The sequence below is a fragment of the Stegostoma tigrinum genome, chromosome 2 (genome assembly GCF_030684315.1).
Source record: "Stegostoma tigrinum isolate sSteTig4 chromosome 2, sSteTig4.hap1, whole genome shotgun sequence".
Classification (NCBI taxonomy): domain Eukaryota; kingdom Metazoa; phylum Chordata; class Chondrichthyes; order Orectolobiformes; family Stegostomatidae; genus Stegostoma; species Stegostoma tigrinum.
In genome coordinates this window covers 89,410,766-89,422,870 of record NC_081355.1, presented here as the reverse complement: position 1 = coordinate 89,422,870, position 12,105 = coordinate 89,410,766, and the positions used below count along the sequence as shown (strand labels likewise).

The 12,105-nt window shown below is 38.9% G+C and overlaps 1 protein-coding gene across 4 annotated transcripts in view; it reads right to left on the bottom strand.

Moving 5' to 3' along the window:
• Positions 1-12,105, bottom strand: part of tex10 (testis expressed 10) — a 94,029-nt gene that overhangs the window by 52,585 nt on the left and 29,339 nt on the right. For 3 of the 4 annotated variants that reach the window (XM_059655385.1, XM_059655402.1, XM_059655389.1), the window contains exons 6-8: positions 7,505-7,746; positions 6,704-6,842; positions 3,238-3,407 (exon numbers count right to left, since the gene is read on the bottom strand). In XM_059655385.1, coding sequence (XP_059511368.1) covers positions 3,238-3,407; positions 6,704-6,842; positions 7,505-7,746 — 551 coding nt within the window. The remainder of the gene's footprint in view (positions 1-3,237; positions 3,408-6,703; positions 6,843-7,504; positions 7,747-12,105) is intronic. The other variant, XM_059655397.1, reaches the window with a different exon arrangement.

Genomic DNA, 12,105 nt, shown 5'->3' with positions numbered 1-12,105 from the left:
TGTTGGAAATGGTCATTGCCATGTTACTTCCCACTTTTCAAGTCAAGCCTGGGATATTTCAAGGTCTTGCCACATTTGGACATGAACCACGTCACTATCTGAGAAGTTCTACATTGTGCAATCTGCAAACATCCCCACTTCTGACCTTATTACAAAAGGAAGGTCATAGATAAAGCAGCTGAAGATGTTTGGGCCAAGGACACTGTCCTGAGGAACCCCTGCAGAGATGTCCTAGAGTTTAGATGACTCACTTCTACCAACCATAAACAGCTTCCTAAGGGCTAGGTATGACTCTAAGCCGTGTTAAGATTCCCCATTGATTCCAGTTTTGCTTGGGCTCCTTGATGCTTCACTTGGGTCGAATGCAGCCTTGATATCGAGGGCTGTCACTTTCACCTCACCTCTGGAATTCAGCTCTTTTTCCCATGTTTGAACCAAGGCAGTAATGAGAGCTAGGTGGCCCTGGCAGAACTCAAAGTGGGTATCAGTAAGGAGGTGAACTGCTTGATAAGACAATTGACAGCTTTACTCATGATCTATAATAGATGGATATGGCAATAATCGGTCAAATTGGATTTGTTCTGCTTTTCTTGAACAGAACATAGCTGGACAATTTTCCACTTCATGTCAATGTTTTGGCTGCACTAAAGCAGCTTTGCCAGGGGTGTTGCAAGTTCTAATATAACTGGAATGCTATCAGGGCCTGTAACATTTGCAGTATCCAAGCTCTCCAACCCTTTATTGACATCATGTGGAATGAACTGGCTGAAAATTGACAACTGTGATCCTGGGGACCTCTGGAGGTAGTTAGAAGGATCATTCACTTAGTGATTCTGACTGAAGTTTGCTCTGAATGCTTCAGCCTTAACCTTATCAATGATGCACTAGGGGATGGGATATTCGTTGAGCCACCTGCTCCTCTCCAGTGAGTTATTTGATCATCAACATGATGCTATGTATCCTCAATTTGAAGGGCAGGCTTTCATTTCCAGAACGACTGTGCAATGGTCACTCTACTGATACCATGATGGGCAATGCATCTGCAACAGAAAGGCTGGTGAAGATGAGGTCAGCTAGATTATTCCTTCTTGTTGGTCCCTTCACCACGTGCTACAGACATAGTCTGGCAGCAACATCCTTTAAGACTTTATCAGCTCAATCAGTAACATTGCTACCGAGCAGCTCTTGGTGATGGGCATTGAAATCCCCCACCCAGAATACATTCTGCGCCCTTTCCACCTGCCAAACGATATTCAACATGGGGCAGTGATTCATCAGTTAAGGAAGGACAGTATGCAGTAATCAGCAAGAGGTTTCTTTGACAGTGTTTGACATATTGCCATGAGACTTCATTGTGTCCAGAGATGTTAAGGATTCCCAGGAAACGCTCTCCTGACTGTATGCTACTGTGTCACCACCTCTGCTGGGTATGTCCTGCCAGTGGGAAAAGACATATCCAGAGATGGCGATGATAATGCCTCTGTCATAGGTCTTCGAGGTCGTTGCTTAACTAGTCTGAGAGACAAGAAGCTTGACACCATCCAGGATGAAGTAGTTCATTTGATTGGTACCACATTTACAAACAAAAGATGCACCGTTGAAATTCACTAAGGCTACTTAGGCAGCACTGTTCAAATCCACAACCATCATCATCAAGAACAACAGCAGCACATACTAGTGACCATCACCACTGGCAAGGCCCCCTCCAAGTCATTCATTGTCCAGACTTGGGAGACATATATAATCGCTGTTCCTCCAGTTGGATTTGCTGCATCAAAATCCTGGAATCCTGCCCTTAACAGTATTGTGGGTTTACCTGCGCCAAACAGACTGCAGCAATTCAAGGCAGCAGTTCACCAACACCTTTTCAATGGCAATTAGGGATGAGCACTGGCTCCATACACAACCAGTGAGTGAGCAAAATAAAAAGTAAAAAGCTCTCCTCATTTTGGGACTAACCCGCAGAAATTAGCAAGGTGCACTTTCCAGGGTTAACAGGTGGGTGCCAAGTAGTCCTTCCAGTTTAATTTCTTTTTTAAGACTTGCTAGTGATTGTTATAATTAAGTGACTCTCTAGGCCAATTCAGAGGTAGTTAAGAGTCAATCACACTGCTGAGAGTATTGAGTCACTTGCAGGCAAAACAAAAGATGGGCAGGCAGGAACAGCAAGTAATCAGCAAGATAAATAGAACACTGGTCTTCATTGTAAGGGGATACAGTCCAAAAAGTAAGGAATTTTTTGCTGCACTGCACAAGATATTGGTGAGACTGCATCTAGAACACTGTGCACAATTTTGGACTCCTTACTCAACAAAGGACAGGTGTACATTGGAAGCTGTTCACAGAGGAGTCACTGAGAAAATGTGCCTTTAAGAGGGATTCGTCAATCCTGTTTTTCTTGGGGGGGGGGGGAAGATGTAGGAGGGGTGTTTGTAAACCTGGTGCCGAGATTTCTGCTCCATTGAAAACAGGGTACATAGTTTGGGTTTTTTTCAAATTAAACAAAGAAGCATAAGTGGAAAGGTCACCGGACCTGAAATGTTAACTTTTTTCTTCCTTCACAGATGTTGCCAGGCCTGCTGAGCTTTTCCAGCAACTCTGTTTTTGTTCCTGATTTACAGCACCCCCAGGTCTTTTGAGTTCTTTTTAAGAATAAAGTGTGTTTTGCTTAAAGCCTAGTAGTTTGACCAATCAAATCACATCTAGAATGCATTTCCTTACACTTGTCTTTAAATAAGATAAAAGTTAGGGTCTAGACTATTGCTTTGATGTATTTTGAGGGGGTTTGGTCTGGCTCATAACAAGGTTTGGCAGGTTTGGACTACACTCACTGGGAATTAGAAGAATGAGTGGTGATCTTACCAAATCATACAGGGTTCTGAGCAGCCTTGACAGCGGAGGCGCTGGAAGAAGATCTCTAATGAGAACATCTAGAACTAAAGGCAGACTTGGCAATTTTAGACAGAGATGAGAAGGAACCGCTGCTTTCACTGTCATTAATCTTTGGAATTCTCTTTCACAGATAGCAAGAGAGGTTGGTCATTGAATACATTCAAGCCTGAGTTAGACAGGTTTTTAATCAGCAAGTGGGTCCAGGTTTCTCAGGGGCAAGCAGAAAAGTAGAATTAACATTGCAATTAGATTAGCCATGATCTTGCCAAAAGATGGAGTTGGCCCAACTGGTCCAATCATCTTTATGAACTAATAAATAAATTAAGTGTCTAAAAGCAGTCTTACCATATAACCTGTAGACATTACTCTGAAGGCTCTGAAGAAGCTCTTTGTTTGAACGGGCAGCTGCTGCATGTACCACATCAATCAGTTGTGCTGACAGAAGTGGATTCCTTGAACCAAGTTGAGCCAACTGTAATGGCAGCCCAGCTAACCAACGTGACAGCACCTTGCTTCTGTCCAAGAGAAGAAGCACATCAGTAATCAACAGGAAACAAACCATCCATGAATGAACCTCAGTTATGGGTGTGGTTAACAACCTGCCCAAAACATTTTGTGGCTAATAAATGCATTAATGATTATGGGTTTTCCAGAAAATATCTAAGCACTAGCCAACACAGAGTACAAAACATTAGGCATTGCAAAATTTCCATCCAAAATACTAGCATTCAACATTAAGGCAGCTTTCAGACCAGCCACTTTTTACTTGAAATGGAAAATTCATTAAACTCTGTCATTAAAGTATGCAATTCTACTCATAGGATTACAAAATAAAGGATATACAGCAAACTTTGTTTTAACTAGCACCTTGTCAACTGGCACTCTCAATAAACTGGCAAAAACTGTATGCCTCAAATACCGCAATCTACCATGATGTCTGAGTACTCTTTATTTATTCAAAATCTTTCTTTATTTTAATCATAAGCCGTTGTCCACCTTTTTACAAATTTACATCCTCTTGGTAGCCAGAGTGTGCCTCTTCTTTACCACAATTGTTTTCTGGATCTTCAGAGCGAAGTGCAGCAGACAAAGGTCATTTTGGTACTTGTACTTGCAGGATGATGTGTCACAAACTGTTTAGGGTAGCGTGGCCATTTCTTGTTGATCGTAATCTTTTTATACGATGTTGCTGGCTTGCACTGACCTGCTCGCTTTTTGAGGACAGCCACCACTCCTTTCCTATCAGCTGCTGGTGCCGCACCTAGCGATCAGCAGTGAATAAATCCACTGTAACGGAAGAGTTTCTGAATTTCAGATTGTTGGACTCAGTGCTACAGACCTGCTTAATAAAATGTGAGGCTGGATGAACACAGCAGGCCAAGCAGCATCTCAGGAGCACAAAAGCTGACGTTTCGGGCCTAGACCCTTTGTGTTCATCCAGCCTCACATTTTATTATCTTGGAATTCTCCAGCATCTGCAGTTCCCATTATCTCTGCTACAGACCTGCTGTTTCCTTTTAAACAGTAAATTGGAGCAGTTCTGATTGATCTGGATTGAAGGTAAGCCAACATTTCTCCAACTTCTCTTGCTGCTGCCATAAATAAAGTATAATAGTGACATGTAAAGCCCCTGCATTACGTTTCTATTACTCAGTGAATTTAAGTACTGTGTTGATGATTTTACATTGATTTTTTTTGAGGGACACTGATGTCTCAAAGATTCGCTTGGTCAGTTTTTACTGCAGTTATGCACAGGTTTTGATAATGCAGAATATGTGATCAACCAGCACACTTCTGGTCCCATAGGTGCCGGTTAATAAGAAGTTTGTTGTAGTTCGATTTTTTAAAAAATTCCAGTGTTATTCTGCCATTCCAACTAACTTGTATAAACAAACAGAATACAAACAGTGCAAGTGGAGCCTGGGCTCTTAGAGAGCATGTATGCATTAATGATTATTGGTTTTCCAGAAAATATCTAAGCACAAGCCAAAACAGAGTACATGCAGAGCTCTAGATTCTAAAAATGAAACAATTACACATATCATCTAACTTGAGCCGATAAAGTTATATTTACATTTAATGTTACTGACGCTACAACATAATGCTACCTGTTGAATAAATATCAAAGTAACTAAGCAATTATACAATTAAAGCAAACCTACGTCACTTTATCTATTACCAAAAGTGACTACAATCGTCAGGTAATTAACGGAGGAGGCTCAACCATGGTATAACTTAGCAGATAAGTGCAAAAAAAAAGGCTGAAGTGTCAATAACGGCATTTAGCCTGAAGTACAAAATGCTAATAGTACTTCTTCCTGAATTCCTTGTTATCATAGGTGCTACTGTCCACAATGGAGGTCTCATCAAGTGATTTTAAGAAACAGCTCAGTAAAATGGGAAGTTCAAAAGCTGAACACAATGATGGATTCTGGCAACAATACCAGATGAAAACAACCAGCTGCAGTTAAGCCAAGATATTCAATCATAGCCATGAATAATTTAACGAAATGCAAGGGCAAACTAACCTAGTCAATTACCACTCTGCCAGCCTACTTCTATTCATTTGTTATGCACTGAAAGTGTTCTACAATGCCATGAATCAACACTCACTAACTGGCACAAAGCTCAATTTCACCAAACTAATTTCCCTGAAAACAACTCTATTCATAATTCCACTGGTAAGTGAGTAGAACATATACACAGGTCTTGAACAAAATCTATTTAGGTTGAGAAATAATAGATAAATGGTAGATAATTTTTGAATCAGGCAAGTTTTAGGTAAATACGGCTGCCTAGTGTTTGGCTTTCAATGCATCATTTTCTCATTTCTTAACGTTAATAAATGTCTGATAACAGAAAATAGAGACCATTTGCATTCTTTTTGAAAGGGAAAAGGACAAAAAATAAACTGAGTTTTATCAAAGTTTTATTCAGCGTGTTGTCTTTACCTCTTCACTGTTCCAATCCAGAAGGCACAATTTAAAAACAGTTAAATTTCAAAGTGAAGCTTTTTAATTTATCTACCTTTTCTTCAAATCATTTGAAAAGCTACTGCAAGAGATGAATGGCAAAAGCTAAAATTGCACATGCTCAACTGCACAGCTGGTATTCAGCTCTGGGCAAAAATGGCAGAATCAAGTGCATGCATTAGGAAGAAGTTAAGAATTCAAGTAAAAATTTTGATAAGACATTAAAGACAATTGAATAAATACATTTTACATATTATCACAATTTACGCAATGTATTGAATTTATTTTGTTGAAGCACATATTATGATGTAGAAATTTTAAGTTACTGAGAAAAAAGTGCAAACAGGATTTTTATGAAGGTGTAAAGTGATTTCTCAGAACCATACGATGTAATTGGCAAGAGGTGAAATTTCCAGCAATGAAATTCTCATTAGCGTTCCACATGCTGACTGAAATGTGGGTGAATTATTTGGTGGAATTTTAATTTGTTGCAGAACCCACAAATAAAAAGTATTTGCCACCACTACATGATTTTGTATGCCTACATGCCTTGAAGCAACATATGGTTAAAGTGGGGAATAACTGAACCAGAATGTAATAGCAGTCTCATTATAAAGTCATGCATTTTATTCTTATTTTCACATTTAAAATTACAAATTGTTATGTCCTAAAAACACCAAAATAAATTTACATGCTGCAATTACATTCCCATGCCAGTGATACTGCAAAGCTAGAAGCAAGAGCTCTGTGTTGGCTATAATATGTCTGTTCAGAGAAATCAAGTTACAAATTGGAAGAATTTCGAGGTGTAAACTTCCTTCTTGATGAAAACACATTACCTAGCAAACTGAAGATTGGATGTTTTCTCCCTCAAATAAAGGCCACTAAAGAAATTAAGCAGCATTGTGCGAACTGCAAGTGAAAGACCCTGCTGCTGGTACTGTGCATAAACTGCCCTCAGCAGTTCTTCTGTGGAACCTAAAAGCAAATATAAAGAATATGAATGAAAAAAAGGAAGTTCTTCAAAGTCAAAATTGAACAAGTACTATGTTCACTTATTTCTGAGAAGTTGAAAATGAGCCCATAAACTGGTCTTGGTGATACTGAGCCATGGAGCCAAAGGAAAAATACCATTCAGCCTCAATGATCCAGTGGACTTCTGAATTGAATGTGTAACTATATGGATGTGAGAACTGCATGAAGCTCTAACGCAAAGCTGCTTATCCTGTCAAAAATCTAGGTTTGCATATAGGACAGGCTAGTCAGAGACAAGGCAAACCAAGGGTTCTCAATGTACATCCAAGAAGTATAAAAATTGGATAATACCACATTTCTCCTTTGTTACTATTTCTTATTTTAAAATGTTCCTAATAAATTCATGCAGAAAAATCTCAATTTATTTATTGTCCTATAATTTCAAGTATCAAACTTGCAACAAATTGACAATGTTAGTATTCTTAATACCACAATAAAAGTAAACAAAACTTTGAAACATTTTCAGAAACAAAATTTATTTTACAGAAGGTGTATCCATGACATAGTGTCACACGTACCTGATTCACAAGCATTATCTTACCACACAAGAATTTTCCAACTTCATTAACTTTATAACTGCCATCTTGTTCACTATTTTATCTCACCTCTGTTGCACTGTACAAGTACAAGTCTCCACACTAACATCAGCATCCCATTCAGTTGCTGAGAGGTCAACTTCCTGCCATCTGACAAGCTCTCTGTGACAAATTTTCGAATTTGCTCTAACCAGTCAGTATCCAGATGGACAGTTAAAGCACTGGTGAATGACACCATGACCTGACATAAAGCAAGATTCAATGCAAGAGGATGGTCTGCATTGTTCGTGAAAGTTGTTGTTTGCCTGTCCCTGAAAATAAATGAAGAAAATATATGACTGTCTTCTAGTATACATTTCATGTAGGATTAGTTAAAAAGAAAATCTCATTAATTTACTTATGCACCTATGAACTGTCAAATTAGATGTTTTAGAGAAAGGGAATTCAGATTAAGTTCATAATACTTAAATCAGAAAAGAGTGATCTTAAAAACAATACTTTAGAAAATGAGTTAACAAGGTGTAGAGCTGGATGCACACAGCACTTCCTTACTTTTCATTCATATTCTTTATATTTGCTTTTAGGTTCCACAGAAGAACTGCTGAGGGCAGTTTATGCACAGTAGCAACGGCAGGGTCTTTCACTTGCAGCAGACTTGAAAATTTTCTGATGAAGGGTCTAGGCCTGAAACATCAGCCTTCCTGCTTCTCTGATGTTGCTTGGCCTGCTGTGTTCATCCAGTTCTACACCTTGTTATCTCATACTTTAGAAAATGAAGTCTTCACAGATCACACTTCATCCTATTGCATGGGTTTGCCAAGAATACTGTTATGCTTGTAATTATGGGCTTCCTAGGTTGATGAATTTAGGTAAAATGCAGCTTCTTCAACTTTTCTGTGGTGTTTTAACATTATGGAGTACTTGTTAGCTGAGTTCAGAGGGCAGTTAAGAGTCTCAATGTTGTGGGCCAGCAGCCTGACTGAGCAATGACAACTGATTTGTTTTCCCAAAGGATATTATGAAGCAGGTGGGTTGTTATAACAATCCGGTAGTTTCATGGTCACCATCCAGCTATTTAAATTTAAATACCATCAACTTTTGTGATGCTATTTGAACTGATGTCCCACGAGTAATTTGATCACAGTGACATTATCAATATACAACTGTACAGGAAGCAAAACTTGAAGATGTGCAAAAATGAAAAGTTGCTAGTTTAAATAGATATTTTCCTATCAAAAAGACCAACTTAGTTATCTTCTTCCAATTTTGTATAAAAGTGTACATTAAACTTACATTTAAATGCTTTGCAAGTACTACACTAAAACCAATGTGAACTAACATAATCTGAAACATCTGCTTGCCCTCGAGTGATGCTGCAATACGAATACATTTAAATCACTTCAAAGTGGCAGTTGCAATTTATAAAATTAACTAGACTATATCATGCAGATTACTAGCAATAATGCACACAAATCAAACAGCGCAGATTAGAATATTCCAAAGGTAATTTCTGTTTTGAAGATTAATTTCCTTTAAACTGCAAAATTAGCTGTTTTAAGATATGTGGCTCTCCAATAAATGAATACAAAGTCAGTTTTTCACACGCTGAAATTAAGGTTGTAAGATTTTCAGGTTTACGGTCCTAGAATCGTACAATCGAAACAAGACCCCTTGGTCCAACCAGTCTATACCAACCATAATCCCAAACTAAACTAGTTCCATCTGCCTGTGATTGGCCTATACCCCTCGAACACTTGTTATTCAAGCACTTATCCAAATGTCTTTTGAACAGTGTAACTGTACAGGCATCCACCACTTGCTCTGGAAATTCATTCCACACATGAATCACTGTTTTAAAAAAAAGTGAAAAAGGAGGCTTCAGGCAGATACCAAGGGCTCAAAACAGCTGGAGGCCTCGAAGAGTTTGGAATGTACAAAAGGGAACATCAAAAGAAGGTTAGGGGAGCACGAAGGGGAGACAAAATAACAGTAAAACAGATGAAATTCTTCATTTGTTTTACAGGTACATTAAGGATGAAAGTATAATGAGGGACAGATGGAGAGCCTCTTCAGGAGCACAGTGGGAATCTGTGCACAGAGCCAGAGGATAGAGGTAGGGTTGTAAATGAATGCATTGGTACAGTGTTCACAAGTGAGGGCAACAATGTGGGTGTAGAAATCAGGGAGAAGGACTGTGACATGATTAAATAAATTAAAATAGACAAAGAGAGGAGGTTCTGAGTGGCCTAGCAGGTTTATAAGTAGATAAATCTCCAGGGCTGGATGAAATGTATCCCAGCTTGTTGAGTTAGACAAGGGAGGAAATAGCAGGGCAAATGGCGATAATCTCCAATTCCTCTCTGGCCACAGGAGAGGTGCTGGGGGACCTTTTCTAAACTCTTTCTCCTCTCACCTTAAAAATATACATCCCAGTCTTGATACGTAGCGAAAAGACAGCTGCCATTCACCTTATCTATACCCCTTCTTATTTAATAAACCTCTAAAAGTTCACCTCTTAACCTCCTATGCTCCAGTGAAAACAGTCCCGGCCATCTAGTGTCTCCTTATAACTCAAATGTTCCATTCCTGGCAACATCCTGGTAAATCTCTTCTGAACCCTCTCCAGCTTTAATAACATCCGTCCCATAACAAGGAAATGTGAACTGGACACAGTAGTCCAGAAGAGGCCTCACCAAACTCCAGTATAAGTTCAACATGACATCCCAAGTCCTATACTCAAAGGACCGAGCAATCAAGGCAACCAAAGTAAATGGCTTCTTAATCACCCTGTCTACATGTGACGCAAACCTCAAAGAACTTTGTACCTGAACCCCTAAGTCTCTCTGTTCTACAACACCACAAAGGCCCTACTTTTAACTGTATAAGTCCTGCCCTTCTTTGTTTCATCAAAATTTAACACCATGCACTTATCCAAATTAAACTCCATTTGCCACTCTGCAGCCCAATTGATCAAGATCTCTTTCTAAACTTAGATAACCTTCTTTACTGTCTACTATACCACCAATTTTGGTGTCACCCACAAATTAACATGCTTTCTATATTCTCATCTAAATCATTTATATAAATGACAAACAAAACTGGACCCAGTATCCATCCCTGTCAAACACCGCTGGTAACAGGCATCCAGTCCAAAATACAACACTCCTCCATCACTTTCTGTGTCCGGCCATTAAGCTAATTTTGTATCCAAATGGCAAACTCACCTTGAATCCCACGTGATCTAACTTTACTAATTAACCTACTGTGAAGAACCTTGTCAAAGGTGTTACTATTGTCCAAGTACACAATGTCTACGACTCTGCCCGCATGAATCTTTCTGGTTACTTCTTCAAAAACTGAATTAAGTTTGAGAAACACGACTTCCCTCACACAAAACTATGCTGACTATCCCTGATCATTCCATCCTTTTTCAAATGCATATAAATCCTATTTAACAGAATCACATCCAACAACTTTCCCACCACTGAAGTCAGACTCACTGGTCTTTCGTGGCCAGGCCTCTCCTTAGTTCCCTTCTCAAGCAAAGGTATGGCATTAGCCACTCTCCAGCCATCCAGCACCTCACTTGTAGTTATAGATGATAAATATTTCTGCAAGGGGCCCTACAATTTCCTCCCTAACTTTCGGCAACATCCTAGATACACTAGATCAGGGCATGGAGATTTTTCCACCTTTATACTTTCTAAGGCTTGAAGCACTTCCACTTCTGTAATGTGAAGTGTTTTCAAAACATCAATATTTATTTCCTCATGTTCTCTAGCCTCCATTTTTTTCTCCACCGTAAGAAGTGGCACAATATATTCATTTAATATCTCTTCCATCACCTGAGATTCAACACAAAGATGACCTCTTTGATCTTTAAGAGTTCCTACTGTCTCATTAGTTGCTCCATTGTTCTTCATGTATTTGTGGAATCTCTCTGGATTAGCCTTAACCTTATTTGTCATCGCAGTCTCATACCCCTCTTTGCCTTCCTGAAATTCCTCATAAGAATGCCCTTGCACTCTTTATTCTGAACAACAGATTCGTTTGAATCCAGTTGTCTATATCTATGATTCTTTTTTATTCTTGACTAGAACCTTTATATCTTTATTCATCCATTGTTCTCTAATCCGACCATCTTTACCTTTCACTCTAACAGTAACATAATGACTCTGAGCTCTCGTTATCACACTTTTGAAAGCCTCCCACTTATCAGACATCCCTTTATCTCCAAACAGTTTACTCCAATCAATCTTTGAACGTTCTTGTCTCATACCATTATAATTTGCCTCACTCTAATTAAAAACTTTAATTTTTATGGAAGGCTTATCCTTTTCCATAACTATATTAAAACAAGTAGAACTATAATCACTTGACCTAAAGTGCTCCCCTACTAGCACTTCAGTCACTTGTCCTGTCTTATTGCCCAAGAGGTCGAGAATGCTATATATGGTACGCATGACATTGTGGCACATGAAAACATAAGGTGCGCATTATTTTCTATTAATATAGTCATGTTAACAAAAATAACACCAAGCATTAGTTTGGATAGGTATAGGAATTGTATTCAGATCAGTTGTTTTCAGACTGGAGACATGTCTTGCCATGGCTGACAAAGGAAGTCAGGAAATGTATCAAAGAAAAAGAGACAGGCTATAAAGTGGCCA